Raw genomic sequence first — 16,139 nt, forward strand, 5'->3', positions numbered from 1 at the left:
TAATTAAGTACTTCAAAAAAAACTTGTTTTAAAATATTAACTAATGTTTTAAGGGTTATGTTTAAGGATGAAATGAAAAATAAATTAATTTCCATTACAAATTTCTTTGTTTACATTCATTAAGCAATATTATTAGAACACTTCCTAATACTACCCTTTTATTAAAATGTGAGTAAAAGCTCAAATTGGTCATATAAAAAACACAGGAACTTTGTATCCATTTAAAAAATAAACTAAATAACAACTTGATCCCTCCAAATTAAAATGCATGAGACAAAAAACAAATAGGCCAAATAATATTTAGTAGTTGATTTTGTTGAGATTTCCTTTTGATTCGTAAAATACCAATTCTAGGATGTTGAATCTCATGATTCTCACACATAATATAAAACAAGGATACAAAGTCATACATGAATTCATGTTATTCGATCTATTTCCTTTTATATGCATTTTGGAGAGAGTTTTGGTATGAAGACCTTTCTCAACCAAAATTGTTTATGATTTGGTGTCTTGGTGACCATAATTGTTATGTGTTAACTTATAGGATTCTCGTTATCAGTTTCAGAAGTTTTATGGGTTTTTAGTAATTAGATCACTTGTTTTATAACCCAAAATAAATAGCCGATATAATTATATTAAATATATGATGTTCACCTTAATTAGAAATGTATTTCTAACCGATTTCACCATTGTGTGTATTGGTTGAGTTTTATGAATGATTTGTCCTTTAATTTGAATAGGAAAATGCGTGTGAACTTGGAAGTCCTAACACCATTTCCTCAACCTGTTCCATCTCTAACTCTATGTGCTGTGTTTAATTATAATTTAAACTATGATCATACCAATGCAAACAAAATCATTAAGCTTAAAATAGTAGTATTATTAACTAGTCCACAGAATCAGACACCAAAATTATGTGTTTTTATTCATAATATTCATATGCTGTCTACATCACTGTCTCACATTAGAACCAAAAAAACAAAGCAAATAATTAATATTAATCCACTTCCATTTGCCCGTGACATGCACTACAAACACTGCCCCGTGATTACATACCAACATTATATCAACACAAATTTTGTAAACAAATATATAAGTGAACTCCATAATTGCAATTGCAACTATAATATTACAATTTCGATATTTTCGATATTGCGATCACAATTATAATCACATTATACATATTTTCCCTCAATTTTCCGTAATTTTTGTAAACATAGTATAATTACGATTACAATTTAAATAATGAGAGTCTCTCTTGGTTTCTGCACAATCTGCTTAGAGCTGCATGTGAATGATAGTCATAGTATTATGTTGGAAATGTGACACAACAAGGGTCTTGGCTTATGTATCGATAATGTCGGAACAGAGATCTATTGTCACAAATCATGTATACAACATGAAGCAATGAACGAATAATTTCACGAAGGCGCGTGTGTTGTCATGTGCCACGTGGTATAGCTGAGAACCACAAACACTATTGTAAAATAAACCAGCCCTTGCCTTAAAGTTGGTACATAAAATTTTGAAAAATGATAAATTTTCTAATAAATTTTCCTAACATGCATGTGAATGTAATATATGTGTCAAGGTGGTGCTGGTGATTCACTTTTCACTGTGACATTGCAATATGTGCACGATTCACATGATGGTTAAGTTAACTTTATGTTCATTTATTAACTGCTACTTTTTGTGTTAATTGATCTATATGGTTCTAACCTATAGCTATAATTCACATGCAATATGTTACATACTGTTGAATTTTCAATAGCTGCATGTGTTGATTTGGCCTCATCTCAGGTAAAACCCACAAAGAAAGATGTCATATAATTGAACAGAATATGCTAAAAAACCAAATTTTAGAACTGTTTTGTTCATTTTCTTGGACAGTAACATGCACATAACATGTGTCTATTTTTGATTAAAAATGTCCTCTTTTGTTGAAGAGCCATAGTTAATAACATAAAAGAACCTAAACTTTGAAGAGCCAATGACATTTTGTCTAGTTAATAACACAAAAGAACCTAAACTATATCAGTTATATGGTTCTATACATTAACATTCATAACAGTATAATATCTATATAATGCTACTGTAAAGATATATATACAATCAATATATTATTTACTATTCATTTGAATAACTTTTATTGAAGGGTTAATGATAACTAAATATGATGAAAGGTGAAAGATGAAGTCACAACAAATAGAATTCATACATTATCGGTGCATACATTCTTTTTTCTCTTTATATAATTGCATCATGGGAAAAGAAAGAAAGTAACACGTACGTTTTAATCAATCAGGAATTTACACGTATCAACCTTGTGCTATAGAATTTAATCCTTTACTAGACCAAATTGCTTTGAATCCTTCTAAATATTAAACCATAATCATTCTCCTTCTCCTACTTTAATCTCCTCTATTTATCTTCATCAAAAATATTTCTGAAGCCTAAGTTTTTTCACTATCTACAGATATCATCGGAGGAACAATTTGAACTACAACAACATTGTTTGTTGATTTATACATAATGTGTCTGACTCATGTATTTTTTATACTATGGATTTCTGTGATACTTTTTATTCACAATATGGACAATGTGGAAGGAAGATACCATTCTCACAAGATTCATAACAAAATTTCCACATCTTCTGAATCTCTTGGTAATCCCTATAACCCAAAGGACCCTTCTTCACTCCCTTCAAATCCTCCTACTGTTCCATCTGATCCATATCCAAATGATCCTGGTGATTCTTCTTCAAACTGTGTTTTTGATGTAACATCCTTTGGAGCAGTTGGTAATTGTTCATCTGATGACACAGCTGCATTCAAAGCAGCATGGAATGCAGCTTGTGCTGTGGATAATGCTGTTATTCTAGCTCCTCAAAACTACTGTTTTATGATCACTTCAACTATCTTTTCAGGTCCATGCAAGCCAGGATTAGTATTTCAAGTAAGAATGTTTGTTGAATTTCCTAACACTCAATTCATTCCTTCAAAGATTATGTTATCATTAGATAAGTCCTTAGTATTTCATAAGATATGTATATATTGGTTACTTACATGGTTCAAATGTACACAGGTAGATGGTACTCTCATGCCACCAAATGGACCAGATTCTTGGCCTGAAAAAGATAGCCAAAACCAATGGCTTGTGTTTTATAAACTGGATCAAATGACTCTTAATGGAAATGGAACAATAGAAGGCAATGGAGAACAATGGTGGAATCTCCCTTGTAAACCTCACAGGGTACTTCATTTCATCTATAGTCACTAATAACATTGTCACCATTATTAACTTTCACCTCATTAATGTTGTAAATAAATGGTATTTCAGGCTCCCAATGGAAAAACTGTTTCAGGACCATGTGATAGCCCAACAGTGAGTGAACTATTCAGTATTAAACAAGTACTCTATTGTTGTTGTTTTTTCCTTTTAACTGTCTTAGAATTGTTTCTCTTTTGGTTTATAGATGATAAGATTCTTCATGAGCTCTAATCTGGTTCTTAGAGGGCTTAGAATTCAGAACAGTCCTCAGTTCCATGTAAAATTTGATGGTTGCAAAGGAGTACTAATAGAAGAGTTATCACTTTATTCTCCTAAGCTCAGTCCTAATACTGATGGAATCCACCTTGGAAATACAAAGGGTGTAGGGATATATAACACTATGATAAGCAATGGTAAAGACTAAAGTTTATTTTGTTAATGTCTCAATGTGACATTTTGATTAGTTCTATAGTTGTTATATATGTAAGGTGAATAGTTTAGGAGAACTGAACATGATTAATGAACAGGTGATGATTGCATTTCCATTGGACCTGGGTGCTCAGATGTGGACATAAAGGGTGTGACTTGTGCTCCTAGCCATGGGATTAGGTACATTACTAAGTCTCTCTTAACCAAAGTTGGTAATATTAATTCATGATTAGTATGATCCAAACACAAGGCGTTGGTCTAGTGGTGTAAGGTCCAGCTAGATCCCTAGAATGACCAAAAGGTCAAGGGTTCGATTCCTAGGAGTGGCACCCCTCCTTGTTGGGAGGGGTAGTCACACACTTTAACAGTTGGAACAGTTAAAGTTTCCAATCATTAATATCACAACAACTTGTACATTTTTTCCACCATCTAAGTTAATTTCTATAATGCTAAGTTCAGCATGCATCACTAAAAGCATATTATTGTGAATTGTACACACAGCATTGGAAGCTTAGGAGTGCACAATTCACAAGCATGTGTCTCAAACTTAACGGTCCGCGACACAAACATAAGAGAATCAGACAATGGACTAAGAATCAAGACATGGCAAGGAGGTACAGGGTCAGTAACAGGGTTGAAATTTGAGAACATACAAATGGAAAATGTTAGGAACTGCATCATTATAGACCAATACTATTGTTTATCTAAGGAATGTACTAACCAAACATCAGGAGTACATGTAAATGATGTGTCATTTAGGAACATAAAGGGTACTTATGATGTTAGAACTCCTCCAATACACTTTGCTTGTAGTGACACTGTTGCATGCACAAACATAACAATCTCTGAGGTTGAACTTTGGCCATATGAAGGAGAATTATTAGATGACCCTTTTTGTTGGAATGCTTATGGAACTCAAGAAACTGTTACTATACCTCCACTTGATTGCTTAAGTGAAGGTTTACCTGATACACTTGGAGAACTTTCTTCATATGAATGCAGTTAATAACATGTTACTTCACATATGTATATGTATATTAGACATTATTCCTATGGTGTCTCATGAATAGTTATGATATATAGGATTAGTCTATTTTTTGGGACCTATATTGTAATTGCTTAACATTTATATTATCATATGAATGGTTTCAAATACCAGTTCAGGTTTCATTTGAAGTGATTGTAAAGTTTAGTAATGAAGTAGAAGGAATCATTGAGCATAGGACTTGTATTATAAAAAGATAATAAGACATATATTACATATAAAATATTGGACTATTCTCATAAAGATAGTAGTACAATTTATTATGTTTGTGGAACGGAATGAGTTTATAAATATGAAAGAAATGTCTAATAATAATTTGGAATGTATCTCATGTGAATTGCACTTTATAGTTTATATTGACAAACTTCAAAAATTAAATTCAAACCAAAATTGTTAAATGGGCATACAAGAAAAGAAAATGAAATTAGCCCACTTTGTTTTAAGTTTTGGATTCTAAAGATTAAATACCAACATGGTTTATCATAGTTATAGCGGCTAAATTCTTAATAATGTTAATAAAAGTTGATAGAAATGTGTGTGCATATATCTTACTTTGAAAAAGTTTTTATATAATTAATAATTTTCTATGTTTTAAATTTGTCAATTAAGAAATTGTTAAGAGGGAAGGACGAAATAAAAGAAAAAAGAGGTAAAAACATTGATTTCAACTTAAGGAGTGGTGTGGGTGCCACTTGTTTTGTGGGAAAAAAATTAAATTAAAAATTTAGTGATATAATATTTTCCTAACTAATTAGGACTGGTAATACATAAAGTGATACAAGATAAAAATATGCTTCCAACTTTGAGGTATGAACTTCTAATAGAAAATGAAAATATTAACCAACTGGTAATAAGATTCCACTAGAGTTCCAAGTATATTAAATTGTTAATTATTTGATTTCTCTGAATAATATACTTGTTGAAAAGAATAGTTATACACCAAAAAATAGGTTAGTTCCTTACGTGTAAGGTGAGTAATACCCTGGAAAAAATATTAACTAATAAAAATATATTTATAAGTGTGAGAAATATATTTTTTAATTCTTACAATATGTACTCATTCACATGACACTTTATTATTTATTATTTTTGAAGTTAATCTAAGTGTAATTGTGTCCTTTTAGTGCAATCAAAACGGCGTCGTTTGCTAAAACGCTGATTGTGTTATTGTCCTTCTTTTCCTCGTTTCCTTTGCTCTGTTCTGGTCACTCTCACTCACCGTCTTGCGGCCGCGGATTCAACAAAAAAGCTGACTTTGATTTTGATTCGTAAACATCAGATTTTGAATCAGGCATGTACCCATCATCCCAAATCCTTCTTCTTGTAATGGGTTTTGTTTAATTTTTATGCTATACTCAGTTCCATTTATGCCCTGAAAATGTTTGATAAATTGTCTCTGTTGTGAAGCTCAAGGATATATCTTGTCGTTTCTTGGTCGCAGGATCCAAAATTTTGAAAATGCCATCCCTTCAAACTGCACTGCCTCCTGAGCTTGCTAACAATGCCATTAGGGTAAGAAACTAACTACTATGTTCAAATTTGATAATTGAGATTTTGGGGTTAATAAAAATCTCTTTTTTAATTTTTGGATTTTTGTTTTTGAAGCTTTACCGGGAATGCCTACGAAGAGCTAAATATATTGGTCATAGGGTACGTCATTCTCTCTATTTCTCTCTCACATTTTCAAACTTACTTACCTATGTTCAGAATTAGAGTTTATGTGAGAAATATTCATTTGAAGTAATGGGTTTCTTGTTATGGTGAATTCTATTGCTAAGGATGGTTTATTATGCTGTATGTGTAATTTATTCCCAAATGAACCAGTCTTAGGATTGGAGGATTTGTAAGGCGGATATATGATTATTACTCTTTACTTAAATAACTGTCTTTTGTATGCATGTTACACTTTTCATCTATGATCATTGATTAGATCATTGTATGCTTCTTCAGAGGGGTTATGTCCTTCCACAGCTAGAGGTGCATTCCTTCTGCTGAATAATTATATTTATGATGTTCAAAATCCTATGTTCTGCAGATACGATGCGATTATGTGATTTGATAAGTGTCCAATATATTTTTAAAAACATGGGATATACATATAAAATATGCATAAAACATAATAAAGTTATGGTCATTGTTCCAATATTCCAAATTAACAACATACTTATCTGACATTACTAAATACAAAGTAAAGATTATGATCCTATTATTCATATTTTTTTTATTTTTTTATAAATTGACTTGGATACTTCTTGCCTTGTGGATATGTATTAGTGAAGTATCCAATAGTATCAGTTAAGGATATGTATCCCTCGAAAGCAAATGAGCCTATCAGTGTATCATAGTCAAAATATAATCTGTATGTGTGATAAAATTAAAATATGTGAAACTGATTATACTGTATACTTGTTTTTCCTGTTGCAGCAACATAACACACCACTTCTCGTTGATATGGTGAGACAACAGTTTAAGAAGAACATGCATGAGTCAGATCCTGAGAAGATTCAGAAGTTAAAGGATGAGTAAGCTTGTACATTAGTGTGCATCGTGCATATTTTCTAGCTTTCTAGTATCTTCCCATTTCTGTTTCCTTTTACATTCAACGGATGCAATTGCACACTTCTGATGTCTTCGTGCAAAGTTAAATGCATGTGTATGGAAAATTTATTTGAAGTACATAGGTATAGGTTTGTTGATTCTGAGCTCAAAATGATACTTTTGTTTTCCTGGTTTTGTAGTGCTGCAAGGGGACTTATCAACCACATACTATATGAAACAGAGCAGAAGTCTGGTCGTAAATTTAGCAAGGCGTAAAGCTGCTTAGTTTGCTTTGTTCCTAGTGATTCCGTTTATCCATCCACGGCATTTGGCAGATCAAGCATGTAGAACAAACCTTCCAAGGTGTTTTATGATGGTTATTTTAAACTTTTGAAATAAATAAAAATAATGTAACAGCACCATGGCCTTCCCATGAGGGTGATTTTCTTTATTTATTTTTTTGTACGGTTGTCTCACAATGAAGAACTAATAAATCTGTGGAGGTAATAGCAGTGTAATCAAAGCATTGTGTATGATACATGATACTTGTTTACATTGGTACATTGTTTATGATTGTGGCATTGTCATCTTTCCAAGTTCCATGTTACTATGTTTTCTTTTTCTTCTTTTGTGGTAGCAGGAAGGCAAAGCCCTTATAAGTACTACTAGGGATAAAAGAAAACCATCCAGATCATAAAGGAAGGTACCCACAACTTGAAGGGTATAGAGTGGGGTAATTTGCTACCCTGTTTCTTCCATAGAGATCGTGTGTAATTCTCAGTGACCAAGGCTTCTGCATAAGACAAATAATCGCTTTCACAGGGTAGGCACCCATTGTTGGCTAACATCTAGCATTCCATCCAAAATTTAAGCAATCTGTGTTCCATACAAAGCCCTTAGCCAAGTACCTGAAGTGTTCTTCATGATGCTATTATTGGTCTGGATATGATTGAGCCCATTGATCCGGACCATGTAATAACTTATCGATACAAGTCCCTACCCTACCTTAAGCTATTCATCATAGGACCACCTCAGGCCACCATCCGAAGGAAGCAGTGGAACCCTACCAACGCCATATTCATCTAATAATGTTTTCTGCCGTAATTATAGGGCGAGTTTCAGGCAGGATTTTGTTATCCTGAGCAGCTGGTGCTGAAGGTTAAGGAACCAAAAATGATATTGCATTGCGAAAGTGATAAATCTTTTAGTGGCATAGATATATCACTTCTCAATTCAATACATCCATTTTTGTGTTCCTTGACCACAACCCTTAGAATGGAGGATAACAAAGCCATACTAGGTTAATAACTTATTCAAGTTCTCTAAACTTGTATTTTTCAGTCAGTGCCCTGTAGTATTATACATGAATGTTTGTTTTCAGAGCACCATTCACGTTTGAATGATATCAGATTTATTGAGACATTTGTCCAAGAAAAAGTTGATAAAGTAACAAGTTAATGGTTCTACAATTGCATGAAACTAACAAATCATAGACGTTTACCATTCTCATCTCACAATTAGAAACAACAAAAAAGGAAAAAACCAGAATGAACTCTTGTTACAACCTCCTAGCACTAAATAATGTATATTGTAGCAATTGCCCTTGTCAACAATGCGATGTTAAAAAATACATGTGTATTAATATCAGTGTTCAACCACCTTTTCTCAAATTGGATGACCTTGCCTCTCCAGGATAAATGTCTCCCATCAGCTTGACGGCTGTGATTTCTTCTGCGTTGGCCTTAGCCGGGGGCTGTGTAATTTATCCGGGAGCCTTGGACTTTGAAGAATAGTGAGCTCAGTGAATGGTGTTTCAGTGGAGTTCACCACCTTTGGACTGCAAACATGTCTAACCTCGCCCCGGCTTCTTGTAATCATTCCATCTAGAATCTCTCCATCTGTAAAGGAAGCTGGCTTACCCAAGTTCCTCTCCTGCATAAACACAGCAGACATGGAAAACAGAAGCCTAAGTAAGCTGTGGATCGAGTTGATTGACCTCAGATTAGTTATGCCAAAAGAAAGAAGAAGAAAACTTTGCATGCACATTCCTAAGCAACAATAATCATTAAATAATTGCATAGGAAGTAAGTCATGGAATTGCATGAACTACTTGAAAACTATTGTTTTCATGCAATTCCGGGACATAGAGGTATAGTCGTATAGGTAGTATGCATGTATTCATCGATTTTTTATCAAAATTCTGAAGGTGGAGTCGTATGGGTAGTATTGGAGACTACCGTAGCTAGATCGAATGGTAAAGCAGGTACTTCATATTCTGCAGCATCTAAATCCTGAAGGTGTACCCCTTTGAAAAACTTCGGCAGAATGTATTGTCTTACAGGAACGAGAAGCATGATCATCAATGGGAATAGAACCCCAGCAATTGGAACCCAAGTGATACCAAAACAAACAAGCAAGTATGCAGTCTGGAAGAGTGTAAAGACTGCAATTGTCTTGAAAGGTACAGATTCCACATAACTTGCATGGCACTCCTCCAGAACTCTAGGATCATTTTAAAAGAAAAGGAAAATAAACAGCAGCATGTCAGTGAATGCAACTCATAAATTTTATGGAGTAATAAGGAAAGGGTGTTTAAGAAAATACTTGTATCTTCTGCTTGGAGCTGTGAACATTAATAAAATCCGTTCCCAGAACTGGTTGCCGGGTAAGTTTTCAATGGCCATGAAAGCGAAATAGCCCCAGAGTACAGAAGTAGGAATCATTTTCAGGAAAGGCATTGCTGCTACACATCCTCCTACCATCAAAGATTGGAGCAAGTTGCTCACTCTTTGTTCTTTAACCTCGACAGGCAATAGGTCATCAATTTCCTTCTCAACATCAAATATTGACTCATCAACTGGACCATTTATAGTCCCCATGCTTGATGCCAATTGAATAGTAGACTCTTTCAACTCGTTTAGTCCCTGTCGAAGCAATTTTAGTCAAGGTTAAATAATAATATGGTATGCTACTTCCTGTTTGAACCACTAGAGACAATATCGGAGTAAAGTTCAGTTTGTTAAACCAAGAAAACAACGACATATGAAAGATTGTTTTGCATCCATCATAGAGTATGTTACTGTCAGCACACAAAGCAGAACTTATGAACCAATATGGCATAGTTTTAATCAACTTCATGTCATAGATGAAAGGGAGAAAGAATAAGGGAAGTGATAAAAATCGGAATCCCACATACCTGAGAGGAAGATTCTTGGTGAACTAGAGGGCTTTGCATTTGCCAGTAAGCTTCTTTCATGCTTCCATATACTTGTCCCAAGCTTGCTTGGTTTTTCATACAACGTCGAGCTGTTGCAACAAGCCGGTTTCTAAGTAACTGCAAATCACCCAAATATCATGAGCAAATAACATATAAGGACAAAAAAATTCAGTGCATATATAATCGCTATATATTCTGTTTCACTTCCTTCTTTAAAATTGCAGGCCTATCAGTATTTTTATTAATGAATTTTTATTGGCAATCACAGTGAAGTTTCATTAACAAGAAAAAAGGAAAGGTGCATTTTAACTAATATGTCTACCAGGTGCTTTAATGTAGCTAAACTTTTGGTGTGCATTGGAGATTGTGGAATGACACCATTTGACGGAGGAACTCCGATTAGACCACATAATATAACCTGTCATACATTCAACACAGCGAACATGTCAAAACTAAGGATCACATTCAGTTCATGAATCAAATTGCAACAGGCAAGAAACCGAAGGGTTTTACACATAAGGCTAAGGATCAAACAAAGCATGGAGGTTTATTTACCATGAATCCCAAAAGAAGTAAATCATAATGGAAAGAAGGTGGCTTTCTTAAATTGAACTCTTTCTGCTGAGCAAGCTGAGATGCCACACTATGGTCAAAATAATAGAGCACGGCAAACATTGTCGCCGGAATAAATGCACCGAAAATGTAGTGGATTGGCACATCCAGCATGTCCTGTTAGTGATTTTGAATTTTGCATAAGAACTTTGCATGCAAGTGTTGAGAATAAAAAGTATGAAAGAGAACGTTAATCGGCATATATCCTAACAATAAATAATTTCGATTTATTAAGTAGTCATGCCTTTATGACAGTCCAGCTTTCATATGCACCAGGAGACCATGGATTTGGACTGAAGAGTCGCCTAGGAATTCCTTTTGGAATACTTCCAGATGGTATATAAGAAAAAGAAGTCCATAATATAATCATCACTGGGACGCCATAATCTGCTATGAAGCCCCGTAACCATCCTGTAATAAGGGCAAAATAAATCTAAGAATTGTTGAAACTTGATGAAGGAACTTGGTAAAAAGATGAGTCAAATGGTTATGTTTTCAGTTATAAAGCCTCATAACCATCCTTAGTCCTTCTTGATCAGGTTTATCCTCCACTTGGTCCTATTCTAATGTAAATTAATTGGGTCTGTAGAAACTCATAAAGCTGAAATATTATCAGTTATAGCATTTTTTTCATGCATTAAAGAGAAGTCAAAATCATACCAAATCAATTTCAAGAATAGCAACACAAATGCCATCAAGACAGAAGTGCATAAGTTGAAAGCCTTAAAGACAATTTTAGGAATGTTCTTCAAGCAATGTTCAGTTTACAGATCAATAAAATGCTTCATCCAATCCATGACCCCTCAACAATGTTGTTCCTATTGTGGCCTTTCTTATCTAAGGCCAGCATTTATGGATCTCATTTCCTTTTTATTGGGGGAGGGGGCACATTGGAGACCTTACAGACCTGGGAAAGGGCAAAAGAAAGGAGTCGGGGCAGGGATCAAGACGGTAGTTGGCGGCTTGGTTCCAAGTAAGTTATTAGTTTGTTGAATACTTATTTCGATAAAGAATGCATTTCCTAATGGAAAAACTTAGTGTTATTGCAACTTTTGTTAACGTCCACAAATTGACAATAAAGAAAATAAAATTTTATGCCTTCTCACTTGTTTATGATCCAAATACACATGATTAATTTCACAAACCTTACCTGAACCATATCGCCAAGACCTTGCTTTTCGGCTTTTCAATGCTGTAAGTAGAAGGCCAAAGGATAGAATCAAAGCAAACATGCCATTTCCGAATCTCCATGAAGACTGAAACTCGGTTGATGTTGGGTCTGCTCTCTCGGGTATATGAAACTCATTAACTAGTCCCTGTTAAACCCATTTAGAGAGTATTTTTATCAGTTGAATTAATCACCATTCAAGATTAAAACATAAATTATCTTATTTCTATTATTATTTCATACAAGAACCATAATCCATAAGTCAATATTACTGTGCAGAACAAAAAAAGATGCATCATACTTTAATAGCCTCTTGCATGAAGAGCATTGCAATAAGAAGGCCGAATAGTTCCCCTACTAGGCGAGTGAACCTGTTGATGATGGAGCAAGCTCCTAAGATAGCCAGCAGGAACAACAAGATAGCTGTCCACATGCATACCCTGCCCAAACAATATAAATTCATGAGGCAAAAAGTTTCGTCTTCAAGGCAACCTACGATAGTAACTTGCCATAAAAGTCGAAGACTATATTATTTCAAATTCAGAAGTGAGCAGCTATAGTGATATACCATCCGGACCACGCTAGAAAGAGCTTTGAACCCAACTCCGGTCTACTTTTAGCAAAGTTGAACATGAATGTATACATAATAACAGTTGGTTCTGCTACTCCAAGAATCAACAAAGGCTGGCCTCCTATAACGGAGTGTAAAATTCCACACAATGCCGTAGATGCTAATGTTTGAACTGCAGTGAGTACTCCATCTGAAAATTGTTGAAACACGGAACATCAAATTCGAGGTATAATATATCAATATCTCAGCATTTATCTAATCATCTCTCTTATCATAAACAAGATTCCATGCATGGATAGAATCCAACAAACTTATGGTATGAGTAACAAGATCATAATTGGTACAAATGCTTAAATCAGGCTATGTAAATGTACCTGTATCTCTCTCCAATTGTTCCCCGAATGAAATAACTGGAATTGCTGATGCAAAAAATATATATGTGGTAGGGGCTAATATCCTACAAAATAGAAGCTTAATAGTTAAAATTCCAATCAAAATAAAAAATTAACATTGCCTAAAATTGTAGTAATTTTAAAGGAATACCATGACAAGAAACATAATATCTTTCGATCTTCATTATCGCGTGTATATGTATGATATCAAATCTACTACCCCAATTCTAAGAAGAAGAGTATTTTGTAGCATAAGAAAGATGTACCTGAATCCTGCTGTGATACCACCAATCCAATCTTGCTTGTAATACATCAATCTTTGTTTAACATCATTTTTTATTCCGCGAAATGGAACAAATGTCTCTTCCATAGTTTCTTAACAAGGACTAATGATGCTTCAACTTCACCAACAACTAAAAGTAGCAAAAATATAACTATGCTTAATTCATGTTCTGATGCTAAGAAGAGCTATAACTACACAAATCTATGGTAAAACTAGCAAGCCATTACACATAATTTTGATTTATAAGACAATTTATGCAAATAAAAAACCCTTCTACTTCTAATCTATAAAACCAAAATGACAACTTTGTTACAAGTAGTTGAAGACCAAGCTTTAAGACCCTTTTAGAGTACACAAAGCAAAATCATCAAAATGAAAAAGGGTGGGATAATTAAGCAGAAAAATAGGAACTTTCACACTGTGAAGACATAAAGAAAGGTTCAAAGAGGACAATGAGAGTCAACTAAGAACTCAAAAGGGTTCAAAGAAAGGTCCTTAGTTATAGTAAAGAAAGAAACTTGTAGAAAATTGAAATGTAGTACTAAAAATGAATGGAGAAAAAAAGTGGAAGTGAGGAAAAGGATTTGAAGGAAAAGAAGCCCAGAAAAGCTAACAATAAAAGAAATAAAAGTTGTGACTTTTGATACAAATGCAATGTATCATATTGAATAATACTGAAAATGAAGGGAGAGACAAAAGTGAGTGAAAGATGATAATAAGAGAAAGTATGAGTGAGTATCTTTTCAGAGAAAATATCTACTGTCTCAAAGTTTGTCGATATAACACTCGTTTATCGTTCAAAAAAAGTAAAATATAAATTAAATATAATAATACATGAAATGATACATATTTTTAGAAGAATTGTCCTATAGTTTTGATGAAGTGAAATAAAATGTAGCATATAAAGACACAACATGATTATAGCAGAGTATTTGTAATGACAAGCTGGCTTGGAATGAAACATCCTACCTCATTCCCAAATCTATATTACTATTTTTATGGTGAAATGTATTTCAATATTTAAGTTTCATCAAATAAATTTATAAAACTTTAAAATGTGATCATATAACAATGCAATAGCATACAAATATTTAAAAATGTCACTGACTTAAGTTCTGATAATGATGAAGGTGAACCCATTTTTCTAATCTTCAAAATTTAATGAATGTAATATTTATGTACTCTTATATTACAGAAATATAATTAGCATATTATTTATCATTCATTTTTATATTTGTATTATTTATATCTAAATTTAATAATGATTAAATATGAGTAATCATCAATGTTATCATAACAACTCAAAATCTCTTGTAGTGCATAAATCTTATTCTCAAAATTTAGTTTCTAACAATTTTTTTAGGAACAAGATCATAAGGCTTCTATTATTGTGATAACATTATTCTTGTAATCCCATTTTGATATTATAGTTTATAGCAATTATTGGTGAATTAGTTTAAATATCAAAAAATTCATAATATAATATTTTTCAATCAATGAAATGGTATAATGTTGCACACCAAAAAACAAAATAGTACACTGTTTTTTTTTGTTGAGATTGATGTGGTGAGTGTGAAAGCATATGCAATTACGGATCTAATTGTACCTAGATAACAAAAAATTTATGAGTATTTATTCACATGGGTTAGGCATAATGTTTTGGATCTATTTTAATATTTAATATGTTTGTATATTCTCTCAATAAAAAATAGGAATAATTTGTATAAATTTGTCTCCTTTTTTAGCTTTCTTAATTTTTAAGGGACAATAAATAAAAATCCTTAGAAATGGTGTAATCATGACAACCTTAATTTAATGAAAAAAGTATATTGAGCTTTATATTTGTCTGTTTATTACTCCTTAATTTCTGGATCATGGTGTTCTTCCAAACACTTTAGAAAGCTTGGATATTCTTTTATTTTTTATTTTAATTTTAAGTGATAAATAACTTTCCTGTAAAAAAGAAAATTGTATTAAAGGAGGGGTAGTACTTAATATTGCAAGATTTAAACTCTTTATCATAAGAGAAAAAGTAAATGGTATTTTATATATTTTTAATTATTTAGGAAATGCATGTCACCATTACAAATCTCAAATTCTTCTAGCCTTAAAGCGGCAAATGGCATATCTACATTAAAATTCCTTTTAATTATTTATGTAAAAAATTGTTTGAACTTGAATGCATTATTATGGTGAATAAAAGAATAAGAAATGTTGTACAGATAATTTATTAACATTCTTCACGAGGGATTCTCTTTTTGAAGGTAAAAGAATATGGAATAATAGAATATGAAAATATATCCAATAGTGGTGACCCATGTAGAATGTCCAACAAGTGTCTTGAGTAAAGTGCAAAGACACAGGGAAAGTTGCATTTTAATATGTATATATATACAAGGGGAGCTTCTCACATCATAATATTGTGAAAAAATGAGAACACTTAATATATACTATTGATCTTAATTAAACGTTTAAGATTAAAAGATACGTGCATATAACTATCATATGACTAATAACTAATTTTTAATTATAATCATTCATAATTATTTGTAAAACCCAAATTTATTGTTCTTTCCGATAACTATTCTCACTATAATATATATATATATATATA

At 32.8% G+C, this 16,139-nt stretch overlaps 3 protein-coding genes across 4 annotated transcripts; 2 read left to right on the forward strand and 1 right to left on the reverse strand.

Moving 5' to 3' along the window:
- LOC109329591 (polygalacturonase At1g48100-like) lies at positions 2,324 to 4,761 on the forward strand. The gene is made up of 6 exons (XM_019563283.1): positions 2,324 to 2,955; positions 3,085 to 3,252; positions 3,340 to 3,384; positions 3,476 to 3,683; positions 3,798 to 3,879; positions 4,201 to 4,761. Exons 1-6 carry the CDS (start codon positions 2,533 to 2,535, stop codon positions 4,703 to 4,705), a joined length of 1,431 nt encoding a protein of 476 aa, XP_019418828.1. The 5' UTR covers positions 2,324 to 2,532; the 3' UTR covers positions 4,706 to 4,761.
- On the forward strand, positions 5,910 to 7,869 carry LOC109329593. Its single transcript, XM_019563285.1, has 5 exons — positions 5,910 to 6,035; positions 6,186 to 6,256; positions 6,350 to 6,394; positions 7,169 to 7,266; positions 7,483 to 7,869. Exons 2-5 carry the CDS (start codon positions 6,203 to 6,205, stop codon positions 7,556 to 7,558), a joined length of 273 nt encoding a protein of 90 aa, XP_019418830.1. The 5' UTR covers positions 5,910 to 6,035; positions 6,186 to 6,202; the 3' UTR covers positions 7,559 to 7,869.
- On the reverse strand, positions 8,838 to 14,223 carry LOC109329590 (boron transporter 1-like). Of its 2 annotated transcripts, XM_019563280.1 has the most exons (13): positions 13,509 to 14,223; positions 13,225 to 13,307; positions 12,848 to 13,040; positions 12,581 to 12,719; positions 12,262 to 12,427; positions 11,356 to 11,522; positions 11,055 to 11,228; positions 10,822 to 10,917; positions 10,479 to 10,616; positions 9,887 to 10,206; positions 9,520 to 9,784; positions 8,995 to 9,214; positions 8,838 to 8,858 (listed from the first exon to the last, which is right to left on the reverse strand). In XM_019563280.1, exons 1-13 carry the CDS (start codon positions 13,610 to 13,612, stop codon positions 8,851 to 8,853), a joined length of 2,073 nt encoding a protein of 690 aa, XP_019418825.1. In that variant the 5' UTR covers positions 13,613 to 14,223; the 3' UTR covers positions 8,838 to 8,850. The 2 variants fall into 2 exon arrangements, with proteins under 2 accessions (XP_019418825.1, XP_019418827.1); XM_019563282.1 differs by lacking the exon at positions 8,838 to 8,858 and having other exon boundaries at positions 8,898 to 9,214; positions 13,509 to 13,612.

Source organism: Lupinus angustifolius, chromosome LG16 (genome assembly GCF_001865875.1).
Source record: "Lupinus angustifolius cultivar Tanjil chromosome LG16, LupAngTanjil_v1.0, whole genome shotgun sequence".
Classification (NCBI taxonomy): Eukaryota; Viridiplantae; Streptophyta; class Magnoliopsida; order Fabales; family Fabaceae; genus Lupinus; species Lupinus angustifolius.

Excerpts from the sequence above, each read along its gene's own strand:
- LOC109329593 (XM_019563285.1), top strand. The coding sequence starts at position 6,203 with ATGCCATCCCTTCAAACTGCACTGCCTCCTGAGCTTGCTAACAATGCC. Across the intron at positions 6,257-6,349 it reads TTGCTAACAATGCCATTAGG|CTTTACCGGGAATGCCTACG; the intron begins GTAAGAAACTAA and ends TTGTTTTTGAAG. Across the intron at positions 7,267-7,482 it reads ATTCAGAAGTTAAAGGATGA|TGCTGCAAGGGGACTTATCA; the intron begins GTAAGCTTGTAC and ends CTGGTTTTGTAG.
- LOC109329591 (XM_019563283.1), top strand. The coding sequence starts at position 2,533 with ATGTGTCTGACTCATGTATTTTTTATACTATGGATTTCTGTGATACTT. Across the intron at positions 2,956-3,084 it reads AGCCAGGATTAGTATTTCAA|GTAGATGGTACTCTCATGCC; the intron begins GTAAGAATGTTT and ends AAATGTACACAG. Across the intron at positions 3,253-3,339 it reads TCCCTTGTAAACCTCACAGG|GCTCCCAATGGAAAAACTGT; the intron begins GTACTTCATTTC and ends ATGGTATTTCAG.
- LOC109329590 (XM_019563280.1), bottom strand. The coding sequence starts at position 13,612 with ATGGAAGAGACATTTGTTCCATTTCGCGGAATAAAAAATGATGTTAAA. Across the intron at positions 13,308-13,508 it reads GGTATCACAGCAGGATTCAG|GATATTAGCCCCTACCACAT; the intron begins GTACATCTTTCT and ends TCTATTTTGTAG. Across the intron at positions 13,041-13,224 it reads ACAATTGGAGAGAGATACAG|ATGGAGTACTCACTGCAGTT; the intron begins GTACATTTACAT and ends AACAATTTTCAG.